The sequence below is a fragment of the Humulus lupulus genome, chromosome 9, assembly GCF_963169125.1.
Source record: "Humulus lupulus chromosome 9, drHumLupu1.1, whole genome shotgun sequence".
Classification (NCBI taxonomy): Eukaryota; Viridiplantae; Streptophyta; class Magnoliopsida; order Rosales; family Cannabaceae; genus Humulus; species Humulus lupulus.
Window position 1 is genome coordinate 7,172,145 of NC_084801.1, and position 18,723 is coordinate 7,190,867.

Sequence of the window (18,723 nt, forward strand, 5' to 3'; positions counted from 1 at the left end):
GGTGTTTGAGGATCACCAGGTGGAATCGTGCTTTGATCGGACGGAGATTGAACTTGAGGATCTGTCGACATTTCTGGAACTCAAAGAATCGAACACGATTGAGCTACCAGAAAAATGAAATGCAGCGGAAGATGAAGAAGAAGAAGGAAGATTCGTCAGAAAGAAGTGCACAGCTTCGCCGGAACAAGGACACGGGTAGCTGGAATCTGGATCGAACGGGGAAAGCTTAACCTTCCCGCTCTGGTACCTTATTGCGAAATGAAAGTAAAAGAATGGAGAAACTTTATTGATGTTGAATTGAGAAAAACTCAGAGTTGGATACAAAGTTATATACGTACTAAAACGTCTGTTTGTGTCTAACAGAATTGGTTATAACATATAACCACTTTAGCTAACAGACAAAATAACGGTAACAACCAACCAACGGTAACAAAGTAAATAACAGTAAAGAAAGATAAAATAATGCTGATTCCTAATAAATATGGTATACTTGACGACTTGATCATTCTAAACTAATATTCACATGGCTAATGAAAAATAATGACTAATCATGATCAACGATGAGTAACTGATATGTCTCTTCTTCGTTTTGTTGAGCTTTATTATTTCCTTTAACCTTGTTAAGCTCCACAAGCTCTTCTACCACTTCTTTCATTGATGGCCTTCTTTCACTATGTCCTTCCAAGCACTTCATTGCAAGCTCGGCAACTATCTCTATCTCTTTTTCGTGATCTTCGTCATAAATAACATCAGGATCCACTATCTTCTCCACATATCTCTCACTCTTGTTCTCTCTTATTGTTGAAACAAAATATTGAATGATATTATTACTCTTGGCTTTAATTCTAACCCCATTTGAGATTGGTTTTTCTCCAGTTATTAGCTCCACCAAAACAACACCGAAGCTGTAAACATCGCTCTTCGTAGTCAGTGTACCAGTAGTCAAGTATTCTGGATCTAAGTAACCAAGAGTCCCTTGAACTGTTGTGGCTATACCAGTTTGGCCTGGAGGTATCAACACCGAGGCACCAAAATCAGACACTTTGGCAGTGTAGTTTTCGTCCAAGAGAATGTTGGTCGACTTTATGTCTCGATGAATGATTGGAGGGTGAGCCAAAGAGTGCAAATAGTCAATGGCCTGAGCAGTTTCTGTAGCAATTCTTAATCGAGTTTTCCAAGGCCTTAACATGGCTGATGATGAAGATGATCTTTTAGTATGGATGTGTTGAGAGAGGGTTCCGTTTGGTACCAATTCGTAAACTAGAAGTGGGATCTTTGTCTCAAGACATAAGCCTAAGAGTTTGACAACATTCTTGTGGTTGACTTGGGAAACAATGGCGATTTCTTCATGGAATTGTTGGTGGTTCATCAGTATGCTCTTGTTTTGATCGTCCTTATCAAGTTTCGGTTTCTTCACGGCTATTTGTTGAGTAGTTGTAGCAGTAGTACTAGTTTCATTTAGTACAACTCCTTTGTAAACTGAAGCAAAGCCACCTTGGCCGATGAAATTAGATTGGCTGTAGTTGTTGGTTGCTTTGGCCAGCTCTGCTTTGCTGAAGATTCTCACTCTTTGGTGCTTTAACACCAAACCACCATTTTGTTTAAATATTTTCTCCCTTTTTCTTCTATTGTAGTCGTAGAAAAGGAGTAAAGCTATTATAACCAAAAAAATGCTTGCCCCAATAACTGTAAATGCCAACAACAATAAATTATGATTAAAAATCTCCTAAGCAAAATAAGAAAAAAAATAATGTTACAAGGCACCTTAATTTGCTTAATCGCACCTGAGGTGACATTTATACACATATTATAATATATAATTATTGTTAGATAGACTGAACACACTACCTATATTTATACTACTCGAAAGAAAAAAAAAATATCATCAAGAGATGTGTGAATCCCTCTCAAATAGCATGAAAACATTACTCGGTCTTGGAATTGTATTATATTTTGAAAAACAAATATATATATGGGTGCACCTTTATTATTCACTATGAATAGTTACTTTAATATTAATTATTGAATTATGATCAATAATCTATATTTATAGTTATTAATTAATATTTCTAAATATAACTGATATTTCATTAGTTGGAAACAACATTAATTATAGCAAAAAGATATTTATATGTATAACAAGTTACTATGTTGTTACATTATCATAATTATTAATAGACATTTATAGGTAACGATTAAAAAATATTTCATACATATATATTATTTTGCATGATAAGATATGCGTAGATACTATGAGACCAAAATTTACACAATTAATGAATGGGCATGGGTTAATTCAATACTATTGTTTTACCTGTAGCAATTGTGGTAAAGCTAAATCCTCTACAATTTCCATTTTTTCCATCTCCATGCATCCCAAGCGGGCACTTGCATTTGTAACCTCCCATTGTGTTTTGGCATCGACTGCACTTGTATTTCTCTGGCTCCAAGCATTCATTGATATCTAACACCAAAGATAAATTAAAGTCTAAAACACTAAAACAATATAGATATTCTAATTAGGGTCTTTCAGCAAAATGACTTATTTTTTAAAATTATTTTACATTTTAGTATAAATTTAATAATTTTTTGCAAAATGACCTCTCATAATTTGGACAGTTAATCGAAAATTTCAACAAGTGGTCGAAAAATTAAAACAGTTGGTCGAAAATTTTAAACAGTTAGTTAAAATATTTAGACAATTGGTCAAATTTTAAACAAGTCATTTTGCAAAAAATTATCAAAAGTAGATAAGAGAGCAAAATCACTTAAAAAAAAAATTAAATTTTCATCAATTTCTCTTCACTAGCACATTTTACATATTTACGTACCTAGGCATCCATTCTTGAGATAAGGATTTCCCTTATATCCTTCCAAACACCGACAACCATATCCACCACCATTCTCCAAATAGTGGCAATCACTATTGTCGCCGCACACATACGAAGATGTATTCAATTTAGCTTCCTCACACGTCTGCTTTCCCACAACCCAATCAAGCAGAACGCTAGAATTCTCCACTTGTTCGGGCAGAAAATCCAGGCGCATTTTGGAGATGTCGAAACTCCTCTGGTCCACCAAGAACGCATACCCACAAGGGTTGAACGAGTTGACATCGATGTGCTTATTTATGCTGCCCATGACTATTGACAAATTCTTGAGATGCTTTGGTACAGATGTCTGGCAGCAGCCGAAGCCCGAGCACGAGGTTTCGGTCGACATGTTTAAGTTTTCACCGCAGAGCGAGATGCAACCACTGCCGAACCTGTACTCGGTGGCGTTCATGAACACCTGCGTGTCGCAGCCGAAGGCCAAGAGCTTGTTCTCGGAGTTTGAGAACGTGAAGTGGCTCCTCAACTCGACGCCCACGTCGAGGCGGCGAGCCAAACTACCGTTCTTATGATAACAGTCAAAGGAGTAGGGTATAGTAACGCTCATAGTGGCATCGTCGACATGGATGCTGCGAACTTCGATCATTTCGCCAACTATTAGTTTAGGATTAGGATGAGAATCAGTGTCAATAACGGTGGTGTTGCATTTGAGCAAGAAGTCTTTGTTCATGGCGCAGTTTTCGTCGTCGATTCCGAAGGGGTATGGGACCTCTACTTCTCCGCATCTTGCCTTGCAATTTGGCGCCCTTACTATAGTACCACCCGCCGTAGTACTTGTTTTCTCGGCCATTGTGGTCGTCGGAATCGAAATCCATGGCCATAACAGTAAAGCTACGCAGCAGAAGTAAAACCATTTGTTCACTTCCATTACTATTATTTCTTAATAAAATTGTATAAGTTAGAAGTATATATAATAAGCTAGTAACGCGCTTTGTACTTGTTCTAAGCTCCTTTACTAACAACAACAGTAGTCTAATAATAACAACAGTAGTCTTCGTGACTTCGTCAAGCCCGTTGCCATGAAAGTTTTGTTTTTTTTTAAGAATCTGTCAACATCATATTCTATTAACAAATTAAAACTGTAAATATACAGTTGAATATAACATAATATTTTAAATTATATTAATATAATAATATATAATACATAATATTAATTTTTATTAATATGATATTTTTTTACATAACTTATATAAATATATATATTTATATTAAATAATAACGAATCATTGTGACTATGTAAATACATAAACAATAACATTTGTCTACTATAAAAAAACAAACTACTTTTTTAATTGTTAGAAGTGTGATTTGAATAATATTATAAATTTTTATATTTTAAATATGATTATTTGTTCTAAAAATTTATCACATTATTATTTTTTAAAAATTTATAAATAACATTATAATTTAATTTTTTTGATATATTTTAATTTAATTTAATCATTGAAGTGTTCAACACTCTTGGTGTAATTACTTTTGTTATACCCAAAAAAAAGGAGAGTGCCTCCTAGGAGAGCTAAGGGGAGTGGTCCTAGGAGACTCCAAGGAGGAGGTGGTCCTAGGAGACCCCAAGGGTGTGTAGGAGGTAAGCCTCCCAAGGTTTTCTAAGTGTTGGCTCGAACGTGTCCAAGGTAAATAGCTAAGGAGGAGGAGTCTCATGCAAGAGAATGTAGACTTAAACTTTCATAAGGAAAGTCTATACAATGTTCGATCGGACATGTTTGGGAGATGCTAAAGAAGGTTGCCTCAATGTTGTCCAAGGTGAGGTTGCCTCAATGTTGTCCAAGGTGAGGTTGTCTCAATGTTGTCCAAGGTGAGGTTGCCTCAATATTGTCCAAGGTGAGGTTCCCTCAATGTTGTCCAAGGTGAGGTTCCCTCAATGTTGTCCAAGATGAGGTTGCCCCAATGTTGTTCAAGGTGAGGTGCCAAGGTGGTCCGAGGAGAAGCCAAGGAGATTGGTTCAAGGAGGAACATGGCATGCTAGAGGAGAGTGCATGTTAGAGGAGAGAAGTGCATCTCCTACCACCATGCACGTTCAACTTACCACCATGCATATCCTACCACCATGCATGTTCAACCAGCACTTGCATGGGTAGTGAGTAGGAGGTGGACCAACTAGCTAGAGGAGACTAAGTCAGACACAACTTCAACAACATGCGCGGGAATCTCTCATTCTTCCCACAAATGAGGAGTTTGTTACATTTTGAATTTTGAATGTTTATTTGTAATATAAATGTAATAAATATAATAAAATATCCCTATTATAAGGGGATATCAGTTGAGGATCCCATCTCTATAAATAGAGAGCTTATGAGATGAGAGAGGGGTTCCTTCTGCTTCTTCTTTCTAGAGAGAGAAAATCGGGACTGTCTATTCTAGAGAGAGAAAGTGCTGAAATTAGAGAGAATTCTTGTATTTTCACAATCTGTACTGAAGAAACTCAGTTGGCTCAGTCCATCTGATCTTGAGTACAGGTTTATAAATCACATCTCTAAGTGGATTAGGCTATTACCGACAATCGGGGCTGAACCACTATAAAAATCTCATGTGTTCTTTACTTTTCTTGTTTATACCGTTTGTTGTCGTTTTGATTTCTCTTGAAGGTTTGTCGTTATTTGACGTTCTCACGTCGTTGGCTAAAAACGCGGTCAACAACTTTTATAATAATAAAGCAATTAGATCATCTCCAATGCAAGATATAAATTTTGTGTCAAATTTAGTACAAAAAATTAGTTAATGTTATATTTGGCCAAATATTTGCAATTGTGCTCCAATGCACAAGATGCAAATTAATATAAAAAAAAAATCAATAATTCATTTAATATTTATTAAAAACATACAAAAATTAAGTTTTTATTATATTTTATTATCCAAATTATGTACTCAAAGAAATTTTCCATTAAAAAAAATAATAAAATAATATATGGTTGATCATTAATTGTCAACTACTCAATTATAATAATTAATGACAATCTGATAAATAAAAAAGTAGCATTTATTGATGTGTCAAATTTGACTTTTGTTATAATTTGTGCCAAATTTAGCACAACTTTTAGCATGTGCCAAATTTGACACACTTTTTAGAACTATATTGAAGTTATATTTTTATAAGATGTACTAAGTACAGTACACTATAGCTTTCTCACACTTCATTGGAGATTGGAGATGATGTTACGTTATTCTCACATATTTTAGTGTTGAATATATTATTGTAAGTCTTCCAATTTGACCTAGTTTTGATCAGTCGTTGGAGTTGTTGAATAAAAAACTATTATTAAAAAATTAGTTGAAAATTTCTTTGATTTGTGAGGTCGTATATATTCTTGATGTTTCCTTTAATTATAGTCAACTCTGATTTGCGGCCCGGAACACAATAAAAAAAACGGAGGCTATTGAATAAGTTATAGAATGACTTTGTCCAAATTCTATATGTTTCCACACCCTCTAGTATTGCTTAAGGGCTTTAAGAAATTAAGGAAATAGAACAGCTGAGATACAAGAAATCTTCTAATTCTCTTCAAATATTAAACAAAAGAATTGATGATATATAGTTTGATCTTTGAATACTGAGAGCTTTTAAGAAAGTTTCAAATGTGATCAGTACTATTCTCCAAAAAGTATGTTATTTTGCCATTTTTTGACCTAGCCTCCTTTGATTCCCAATTGCTTATAAATTTACTTGATGCTTATAAACATTATTTCACTGGGCTTATTTGATCATTCTTTGGACTTAATTCCAATTCCCAAAGGAGTAGTTATTGTATACTTAGCCATCTCTCCAAATATACTTGGCCATCTCTTAGTTTCTTCAAACTGCTTTCTTTTTTTTTCATCTCCAAACTAATTAAACTATAATGTCACACTAAAAGTATATTATCTTTGAAAGTAAAATATGCTCTTTATTTTTCTTATTTGTAAAATATTGCAAAAAATACAATACAGTTTGTACTTGTATTATATATATACACTATTTTTCATTATACACATAGATTGATTAAGATGTTCTTACTTATTATGATAGTAAATTGGCATTAACACTTTACAACAGGTTCTATAGAAGGAGCATTAACAAAATGGGAGATCAGTGGTTGAATGGTTGATTGACTGTGTATCTTTAAAATTATGTATTTAATGCTATTGACAATGAGTCTTTCATCCAACGTTTTCAAAATATGAGAACTAGTCCAGACAAATTTAAATGTATATGCTTGACGACTTTAAATGTATGAGTTCAAATTATTTTACTTTAGTATATCATTTGTTTTTTTAAGTACTAAATTAAGTCTATACTATATCTCTTAATATTTGTTATGTTGTAAAATAAAAATTTATATTATACCCACCGTGAAATCAGGTTTGTGGGTGAATCCACGTGTTCTAGAAATATCAAAAAATTTCAAACTCGAAATTTATTATGGCCAAAACTTATGGTAAATTCTGGTCCACATGGCAGATCGATAAATAATTAAGGTATGATTTATTTTAGAAATTTTTACATAAAATACTAATTTTCGTTATTAAATTTATATTTTTATGGTCAAATATTTTTTTTTCAATTTTAAGGAAATTTTTATATTTTTACGGTTTTTTTTTCTTTCTATTTTTTTATGTTTTTACGTTGTTTTCATGTTTTTTTTGTTGATGTTTAGCTGATATGATATATATATTATTTTTATTATTTTTTAGTTTTTTTTATTGATCTAGTGAGTTATTTTTAAGTTGATTTTTAGCTGAATTTTCCTAAAAAGTGTATTTTCGTAATTATGAAATTTTGAAAATGATATTGTTGAAAACTTGAGTGTATATTTAAAAAAAAAAATTAGAAATGGTAAAAATATAAAAAAAAAAACAAAAAAAATGTGTATTTAAGAAAAAAATTTCTTCATTTTATTTATATATTTGTATTTATTCAGAATATATATATTTATAAATATAAAAAAGTGTACTAATAAATATACATGACCCGCTTCCAAAATGTCGCCCTAGGCAGTTAGACCAGGAATAGTGAGCCGGAGCTGGTAACAAACCATCTCTTTTCTTGGGTGAAATTGTACAGTTAAAGAGTAATGTTGTATTTTCTTGTTATATATCTTAGCATTGGTAACATAGCTTTATTCTATGTAAATTATACTCAATAGTCCTAAAAAAGCACTACAGCAGCTGTTGTATAACTACAGTAATTTGCTAAATTTATAGAACAATGTTCATTGGTGTAAACATATTTTATTATTATCTTTTTCTCTTTTCTTTTGTCTTTTTTTTTTCTTTCACATTTTCTCTTGTAACATATTTATATATATATATATATATACTGTAATATGGGTATGTTTTAGTATGTATTTCATATATATATATATATATATATACTAGGTAGAACCAACGGGCACGTTTATTTTTATTTAGAAAATTTACTAATTATTTTTATTAATTTTTTATATAAATTTTAAATAAATAAAAAATATTATATATACATATAAAAATGACATAAACATATTAAAAGAAATTTTAAAAAAAAAAATAATATGATAATTTTTTAGATTACAAACTACCTTATTTAAGATACAAAACATTCATGATATTATTTAAATCACACATCAATTATTGGAGAAAAAAATTGTTTATTTTTTATAGAAGATAATTATTCTATCAAGAATAATATCACACATTCATGATATTATTCAAATCACACATCAATAATTGGAGAAAAAACTTGTTTATTCTTGATAAAAGATAATTATTAAATATCTAGTTTTGTATTGAATTTGAGGATGAATTTGAATCTAATGTTACGGTAGGTGTCACATATGAATGGAAACCAATCATTTGTGGACATTGCAAGGGTATGGGGCATGCTACTAAAGAATGCAGAAGGAAAGAAAGTAGGAAGCAACAGTGGATAGCTAAAGAGGTAGTTCAGAAACCAGAGGAAAAAGAAAAGGAGGTAATTAAAGAATCAGAGGATGGGTTTCAGCCTATTACGAAAGGATGGAGGGTCAAAGACAAGGCTTCTATAGCTGGTCCATCCACTTTGAACTCCTTTCAGGCATTAGCAGAGCCTACTGTTTCATCAAGTGTTCCGACTGGGGAGAGCCAGAATGAACTTATCCAAGAGAACCACCAACGAGTGGAGGAATTGGGAAAAACGGGAGGAGGGGGAGGGCCTCCTCTGTCCAATGGATAGGGTTATATGCTGGAACGTCTGAGGGATCAATACCCAGCATAAGCAAAAGGTCGTAAGGCAATTTATTGCTCATCAGCGAGCTGGGTTAGTTGGTCTGCTTGAGACGAAAGTGAAGGCTCCAAAGCTTGGAGCCTTGTATGTTCACATGTTCACATGTTCTCATGTTGGTGTTTCACGTCCAATGGTGCGTGGCATAAAGAGGGGCGGATTATAATTGCTTGGAACCCTATGAGATACAATGTAAGTATACTAAATTGTTCAAACCAGTTTATTGATTTGGCTGTTACTACTGTGGACAATAAGCATAGCTTTTGTACCACTTTTGTATATGGATTTAATGATGAGGAGGGGCGAAAAAGTTTATGGAAAGGATTACAAGAGATGGCTAGAATGGACCCATGGGTTATGCTTGGGGATTTTAATGATATCTTGAACAGAGATGAGAGAATTGGGGATAGAGCACGACACAACTTGAATATTGAGTTTCTGAATTGTATATCTAGCTGCCAGTTGCATGATGTAAAATATAGTGGGAACTTCTACACTTGGAGTAATAAGCAGCAAGGCCCAGATAAAATATACTCCAAAATTGACAGAGTTATGGTGAATCAAGCTTGGATGGACAAATTTCCAAATGCTGAAGCTATTTTCCATAATGAAGGCTTATTTGATCACACACCAGCAGTTCTTACAGTGCATCCTGATGTTCCTAGTGGAAAGAAACCATTCAAGTACTTTAGAATGTGGTCTTCTCATCCTCAATATCATCAAGAAGTGTGTAGGGGGTGGCATCAAAAGGTTACAGGGACAAAAATGTATCAAATTGTGTCTAAACTGAAGAATCTTAAGTCCATCTTTAAAGAGCTGAACAAGAGGGGTTATTCAGAGATTCATATGACCTATGTGCAAGCTAAAGAGCAGTTAAGTGATTGTCAAAATAAAATGCATCGTGACCCTATGAATGTGATTCTATAGAGTCAAGAATTGGAAGCCAGACATCATTATGCAGCAGTACAGAAAAATTATAGCTCATATTTGTCCCAAAAAGCTAAGGTTACTTGGGTCGAAGAAGGTGATGAAAACACTGCATTTTTTCACTCTAGTATCAAAAAAAGAAGGTGCCTGAATAGGATATGTTTTATTATTAATGCAGAAGGGACTAGAGTGGAGACTCCTGATGAGGTTACCGAAGCCTTTCTCTCTTATTATCAGTCATTGTTGGGTACCCAAATGCACAAGAGGTATCGAGTTAAAAACGCTGTTATGGCTTATGGACCTGTGATATCAAGGCAGCAAGCAAATTTTCTTTCAGCTGAATTTACTAAGGAAGATATTAAGGCTGTTGTGTTTAGCATCCCTGGTATGAAAGCTCCAGGACCTGATGGTTATTGCAGCTACTTCTTTCAAGATAATTGGGAATTAGTTGGTGATGAGATAAGTGAAGCTATATTATCATTCCTACATACAGGGCAGCTGTTAAAAGAGATTAATTCTACAGTGATTACTCTTATCCCTAAATGTAAATGTCCTAATTCTGTAAGTGATTACCGTCCTATCTCTTGCTGCAATGTTCTATACAAAGTGGCTACAAAATTGATTTGTAGTAGGCTGAAAGTCATCCTTCCTGATCTAGTGGCTCAAAACCAAGGGGGGTTTATTCAAGGCAGAATAATCTCTCATAATATTATGATTTATCAAGATCTCATTAGACATTATGGACGGAAATCAAGTAGGCCCAATTGCATGATAAAGCTGGATTTACAAAAGGCTTACGATACCATGGAATGGGGATTCATAGAAGAGATGCTACAAGCCTTTAAATTCCCTGTCAAATTCATTAGGCTTATTTTGGCTTGCATATCTACACCTAAGTATTCTATCATGTTTAATGGATCTATGCATGGATTCTTTGCGTCGAAAAGAGATTTGAGGCAAGGGGACCCAATGTCCCCTTTGATTTTTGTACTTGGAACGGAGTACTTGAGTAGGATCATGCAAAAAGTTGGGGAGAAGGAGGGGTTTCAGTTTCATGACAGATGCAGCGATTTAAAGTTAAATCATCTCAGCTTTGCCGATGATGTGTTATTGTTCTGCAAGGGTGATTTCAAGAGCATATATCTAATGTTGCAGGGGCTCAAGTTGTTCTCAAAGTCCTCTGGATTGATCCCAAACATCAAAAAGTCAGCTATCTACTGTAGTGTTATGAGTGAGGAGGAAATTAGAAGAGTGATAGATATGTCGGGATTCAGTAGAAGTTCTATACCATTCAGTTATCTTGGTATCCCCATCTGTGCCAAGAGAATTTAAGCTATTGATTGTAAACTGCTGGTTGAGAAAATGACAGCTAGGATTAAGAGTTGGAGTACCAGGAATTTATCATTTGCTGGTAGATCAATATTGATTCATTCGGTACTACTTTCTATTCATGCCTATTGGAGTCAAATCATGATTCTACCCAAGGAAATTATGTCTGAGATTGAAAGGGTCTGTAGAAGTTTCCTCTGGAAAGGGCAGAGTAGCATGGTTGGGTCTGGAAGTGTGGCTTGGAGTAGGCTTTGTAAGCCTAAGAAGGCTGGAGGAATTGGGTTCATGAGTATCTCAGCGTGGAACCAAGCAGCTATGTTTAAAAATGTCTGGTCAATTGCAACAAAAAAAGATAATCTATGAGTTAAGTGGGTGCATAGTGTGTATATAAAGAATGAGGAGTGGTGGGGCTACAAGGCTTCGCCCCTTAGTAGCTGGTACTGGAGGAAATTAGTGATGCTTAAAGATCAAGTCAAAAATATTATGGACCCTGGGCAATTTACACAGAAGGTTTATCAAATTTCATATGGGTATAAAATACTTATTCAGGTGCAAGAAAAGATCCATTGGAGCAAAGAAGTATGGGGCAGGTTTAACATACCCAAACATAGCTTTATACTTTGGCTAGCAGTACAGAATAGACTCAAAACCAGAGACAGACTTTGCAGGTTCAATATTTCAGAGGAATCAACTTGTATCCTCTGCAATGGAGCAGAAGAATCAGGGGCTCATCTATTTTTTGAATGCTTACATCAAATGAAGACTTGGCTGGGATGGAAAGCCCATACAGAGTCATTGAAGGGACTTCTTAGATGGATAAACAGGTCCAGGAGAAGCAAGTTTCAGAAGAAAGTTCTGGCTGCCTCAGTTGCCTCGCTGGTTTATCACTTATGGCAGGCTAGAAATTCCAAACTCTGGCATTCAAACATTATTTCTCCCACGTTGTTAGTTCAGGAAGCCAAATGGCAACTTAAAACTAGGATAACTTGTATAAAAGCCTAAGCAAATAGGTCAAATTGATAGGGAATGGTTTGAATTTTTATAGCTTTGAATTTTTATAGCTTTTGTTTCTATATTTGTATAGAGAACGGGCCTTATCAATAGGTGCCTACAGGTTGTAAATTTGTAAGTGGAGTAATGAATAGCTTCTGATTCATCAAAAAAAAAAAGATTTTTTTCAGCTGTAGTCTTCATTCTTAATATTTTGTAACACTTAGGTCCCAAAAATCTATTTTGTATTAGTTAGGTCTCCAATATTTTCAAATCGTATCATTTAGGTCCATAAATGTTATTTTTATTTCTTTTATCTTTTAAAATACATAAAAAATAAATGGTGAATCATTCTTAAATATTTGGACATTTAATTTATGATAATAACAAACATAACATGAGAAAAATATTTTCATGACTTTTTGTGGGAAAATCAGGGCGTACATCCTATATTATATATATTATTATAATATGATATTTTATAATATTTGAATTTATATTAATATAATTAATAAATATATATTTTTTAATTTGTTTTAAAATTATATTTTCTTAAATATTTAGAATATTCTAAAACCATTAAAACTAATAATTTTCCTTATCAACACACTTTTTATATAGAAGAAATATATATAGTGTGTTGTTTATTTAAAAAAATAGTGTGTTTTATATAATAATAATATAATATTTTATTATATATATTAATATAATATTATTTTAGGTATTTTAATATTATTCTTTATGATTTATTAGTTAGTTGTTTTGTTATTTAGGTATTTATTATTTTTTATATTTTGTTATTACAATATTTAGAATGAGTATTTTTATTATTTTTATGTTTTTGAATTAATTTATACTTTAGTTTGTTTTATAAATTTGGATTAATTTAAAATACATTATAATTATATATATTTTTAATTATAGAGTATAATTATATTTAATATTACAAATATTAAAATATATAAAGATATTATTGAAAGTGAGAAAATATTTAAAATGAATAAAATATATTAGAGTAGAGTTTTGGTAATGTAAAATAAAGAAACTAATGTATCATAGTTTGATGTAAAAAAAAATAGTAATGTAAAATAGTGATAAAATACATCACCTGCATCGAGTGCTCTAACAATTTATTTGTAAATATATATTATATTTAAAAAAAAAAAAAACAAAGAACTCCTAAGGAGTAATACTGGTGGAGTCCAACATCACAAGCATGTGTCATATTTCTATTGGTGCAATTCAATATCGGTGCTACTTATTTGAATTAAATAAATATTACGAGTCACAACAAATAGCAACACGCTAAACCAAAATTTATTGCTAATGGGATCGTATACTATGCTGATATACCTAGTAAAAATACATAGTATTTTTTAAATTAAATTAATATTTCATTAAAAAAATATTATGACATACATTGTTGTTTTATAATTAATACTAATAACTATATATTATCGCGATTATCTTGATATTATCAATTTTTATTATGTTTATACTTGTTTTTATTTCATACTTTTTTAAATTTTAATAGTGTATGTCAAGTTATTTATGTACACATATATATACATATATATGATTTATTATAAGTTGCATTATAGAAAAAAATTACAAAATAAAAATAAATATGTACATGATAAATATTGATAATCTCATGGTAGTTCAAATATTAATATTAAAAAATATATAGGTAATGTTTTTTTAATGAAAAATTAATTTAATTTTGTAAAACTATTAAATAATTTTTAAAATGACATGAAAAAAAAATTATTTTCAATGTCATGTTTGGTATTATCAAAAATTAAGTGGTCATTTTTTTTTTTTAGATTGATTCACCTTTTTTTTATATTTTATTTATGTATTTTGAAATAAAAAAATAACATTTAGGGACCTAAATGATAAGATTTGAAAATATTTGAGACATAACTAATACAAAATCAACTTTCAGGATCTAAGTATTACAAAGTATAAAGAATGATGACTGCAGCTGAAAAAAACTCTTATAATAATGATATTTTATATTATTTGAATTTATATTATTATAATTACTAAATATTTATTCTAGCAAAATTTTATAAAAATCAGCATTATATATAAATAAATATTTTGAGGAAAAATTAGGATTATATATTACATGTGCGCTATATATTATTATAATAATATTTGTAAATTTTTAATTTATATTAATACGATTATTAAATATTTAGTATTGTATTATATATACTATTATAATATGATATTTTATAATATTTAAATTTATATTAATATAATTGATAAATATCTAATTATAATAATAATATTTTATAATATTTGAATTTATATTAATATAATTAATAAATATATTTTTTTTAATTTGTTTTAAAAGTATATTCCGTTAAATATTTAGAATATTCTGAAACGGTTAAAACCAATAATTTTTGTTATCAACACACTTTTTATATAGAAGAAATATATATAGTGTGTGTTGTTTATTTAAAAAAAAAATAGTGTGTTTTATATAATATTATTTTAGGTATTTTATTATTATTCTTTATGATTTATTAGTTAGTTGTTTTGTTATTTAGGTATTTGTTAAATTTTAGAATGCATGTATTATTTTTTATATTTTGTTATTACAATATTTAGAATGAGTATTTTTATTATTTTTATGTTTTTGAATTAATTTATACTTTAGTTTGTTTTATAAATTTGGATTAATTTAAAATATATTATCATTATATTTTTTTTATTTATAGAGTATAATTATATTTAATATTATAAATGGATAAATATTATAAATATTAAAATATATAAAGATATTATTGAAAGTGAGAAAATATTTAAAATGAATAAAATATTTAAAAGTGGAGTTTTGGTGATGTAAAATAAAGAAGCTAATGTACGGTAGTTTGATGTAAAATAAATAAAAAAATTAGTGATGTAATATATATAGTGATAAAATATATCACTTTGTAAATATATATTATATTTTTTAAAATAAAAACAGCATTAAAAGAAAAATAATTGATAAGGGCATTTCATATCGCTATTAGTGCAATCTAATATTTGAATTTAATAAGTATTACAGGGTATAGCTTATCAATCATGGGTACCAACTCATGTGATATTTGACACCGTCACATAGAGCAACACTCTAAAATAATGGAAAAAATAACCTTTTAAAAAAAAAAAAAAAAATTATTGCTAATGAAATCGTATACTATGCTGATATACCTAGTAAAATCGAAACTGAACCCTGGTTTCTCGTTAGTGATCTTTAATTTGTTGAACTATATACTGTTGAGTTGGCCACGATATTTTAGACTGGCTTTGAACCTTTCGTAATACAAAGAACACACAAGCATGCAAACCCTAGCCTAGTTCTTTCTATATATATGTGTGTGAATAAGAGATTTAGTTCAGACAAGTCAAAGAAAAACGCAGCGAAAATGAGAGAAGAAGAAGAAAAGAAGCTTCACATTGCTATGTACCCATGGTTCGCCATGGGACACCTCACCTCATTCCTCCACATCTCCAACAAGTTAGCCGAGAGAGGCCACAGAATCTCCTTCTACATACCAACCAAAACGCAGTCCAAACTAGTGTCGTTCAACCTCCACCCACACCTCATCTCCTTCGTCCCCATCCACGTCCCTCACGTCGACGGCCTCCCACCCGGTGCCGAAACCACCGCCGACGTTCCTTACCATCTCATCTCGTTTCTCATGACCGCCATGGATCTCACTCGTCCCCAACTCGAAGCTTCTCTTCAAAACCTTAAACCCCAAATCATCTTCTTCGATTTCACCCACTGGCTACCTGAAGCCGCACGTCGTTTTGGGATCAAATCCCTCCATTACTGCACCGTCAGCCCGGCAACGCACGGCTACCTGATCAGTCCCGACAGAAGATTGGACGAGTTTCCCTTAACCGAAGCCGATTTGATGCAGCCTCTACCTGGTTTCCCATCATCGTGCATTAAGCTTCGAGCTCACGAAGCTCGTCGCCTGGCTAAAGCAACGGTAATGGAATTCGGGAACGGCATCACATTCACTAAACGACAGAAAATCGGGTTAGACGACAGCGACGCCATCGTTTTCAAAACCTCCAGAGAGATGGAGGGAGTCTACGCCGATTACGTGGCCGAGAAGTGGGGGAAAGCTGTCATCCTGGCTGGCCCGGTGGTTCCGGAACGACCGAAGTCGGTGTTGGAAGGCGAAACGGCGGCGTTTCTTTCGAGATTCGAGAAGGGAAGTGTGGTGTACTGCGCATTTGGAAGCGAATGTGTCTTGGTAAAGGAGCAGTTCCAACAACTCGTTCTGGGCCTTGAGTTAACCGGTCGACCGTTCCTAGTGGCGCTGAAACCCCCAGCTGGGTCCGAAACAGTGGAGTCAGCTTTGCCAGATGGGTTCAAGAAGAGAGTTGGGAGTAGGGGGCTGGTCCATGGGGGTTGGGTGCAGCAGCAGCTGATACTGAGCCATGGTTCGGTTGGGTGCTTTGTGACTCACTGTGGTTGTGGGTCTTTGCTTGAGGGCATGGTGAATGAGTGTCAATTGGTTTTGGTCCCAAACGTTGGAGATCAGTTTATCAATGCTAGGATTATGAGTGATGATCTCAAAGTTGGAGTCGAGGTTGAGAAAGGAGATGAAGATGGGTTCTTTACGAAAGAAGGTGTTTGTAGGGCTGTTGAGGCTGTAATGGTGAAGGAGAGCCATGTGGGGAAGGAAGTGAGGGCTAATCATAAGAAATGGAGAGATTTTCTGTTGAGCAAAGGGCTTGAGGACTCTTATATTGATGACTTTATCAAAAAATTACATGCTCTCATCACTGCTACCTAGTCCTGAACAAGTATTCAAATACCAGTTTTGTCTTTTCTATTCTATGTTTTCTTTCTTACGATTAGGGTGGTCTGATCTAAATTATGCCTTGTCTTTGAGACCTTATTATTATTAGTTAGTAAAATATTGACTTTTTCCGGTTTCATCATTTATTCATTTTTGTTCATGCCATTATTAACTGTTTAATTCAATGATTCTCTTCTAGTTCTTAACTTAAGAAATGAATCGTTACTAATTGATTATTGTGGATTATTTATACCACTTGTTATATATCAACAATTTTGTTCTTCTATTTGAGAGAGAAAATGCCAAATTATTACTGATTCAATAACCAATATTTTTACTTCAATCTGGATTAGTTCAAGAAATGAGTCATTTTTGGTACAGTATTCATTTTATTGGCTCATCTAGCTTGGAGATCTTCTTGAACGAGTTTAAATACAGTATCATCTTCTTTATGTCCGCCAGCATTATTCTTTTCATTTTTTTTTTTAAAAAAACGATCCATTTAAAGTGTGTACACTGTCAAATAATTTTTACAAATTTAATTTCCAACATATATTAAATTAAAGTTTTGATTAGTTTGTTTTTTTATCTCCCAACATTACTTTTTTATTATTTTAATAATATATTATTAATTGGCTAGTAATTTCTCACTAGCTATATATTTGGCTAGCATGATAGTAAATTATTATTCTAGCTAGTCTCATGGGGTTGTGGATGGAGTATGAAAAAATTAAATGGCTAATTCTAACTAGTGTGTTGGAGTTGCTTTAAGAGATAGAAAGTTGTAATTTTGTAAGTCTTTCACGTCTCCCTAGGAACGGCTCAACATTTATCTCCTTCTCATCTAATAAAATAATTCTATTCCTATGTGGGGAGTCATGAGACTTTTTATGTGTATTTTTTATTTTCGTAACGAGACTTTTTATGTGTATTTTTTATTTTCCTAATCTCGTATAAATTAGGGAATTTACTTATTTGGTATTTTATATTTTTACAAAGTATTATTTTGGTATCTTTTATTTTTAATAATGCTCATATCATATCTTATATTTTAAAATTATATATATTTGATACTCTAGATTCAAATTTGATAGATAGAATTTTGTCAATATGATCAAACTGTATCAGTTATATGTAATTAACAGTTTGATTAAATTGGTAAAAATTTATTAATTAAATTTGAATTTAGGGTACCAAATATGTACGATTTTAAAATACAGAGTACTGCTATATGAGCATTATTGAAAACAGAGGGTACCAAAATGATATTTTATAAAAACACATAATATCAAATGGTTACTATCTATTAAATACATTCCATTTAAATAAGAGTAATGAAAACCAATTTACAGACTATGTATTTAATTTAAATTTAAATTGATGCGCTCTCTACTTTAAAGTATTTATGGTTGAGACTAAATATTAACTATGTAATTAAATACTTTAAAGTATTTATGGTTGAGACTAAATATCAACTATGTAATTAAAGAAAATGTGGTCCTTACTTAAAAATATTCAATGAGATTAAATACAT

The 18,723-nt window shown here is 31.9% G+C and overlaps 2 protein-coding genes across 2 annotated transcripts; one reads left to right on the forward strand and one right to left on the reverse strand.

Moving 5' to 3' along the window:
- Positions 1–282: 282 nt before the first annotated feature.
- Positions 283–3,485, reverse strand: LOC133800654 (wall-associated receptor kinase 2-like). Its single transcript, XM_062238682.1, has 3 exons — positions 2,832–3,485; positions 2,315–2,464; positions 283–1,686 (listed from the first exon to the last, which is right to left on the reverse strand). The coding sequence occupies exons 1-3, from the start codon at positions 3,475–3,477 to the stop codon at positions 545–547; spliced, it is 1,938 nt and encodes a 645-aa protein (XP_062094666.1). The 5' UTR covers positions 3,478–3,485; the 3' UTR covers positions 283–544.
- Positions 3,486–15,426: 11,941 nt separating this feature from the next.
- Positions 15,427–17,395, forward strand: LOC133801862 (cyanidin 3-O-galactoside 2''-O-xylosyltransferase FGGT1-like). The gene has a single exon (XM_062240091.1). It carries the CDS (start codon positions 15,741–15,743, stop codon positions 17,181–17,183), a length of 1,443 nt encoding a protein of 480 aa, XP_062096075.1. The 5' UTR covers positions 15,427–15,740; the 3' UTR covers positions 17,184–17,395.
- The last annotated feature ends 1,328 nt before the right edge of the window (positions 17,396–18,723 follow it).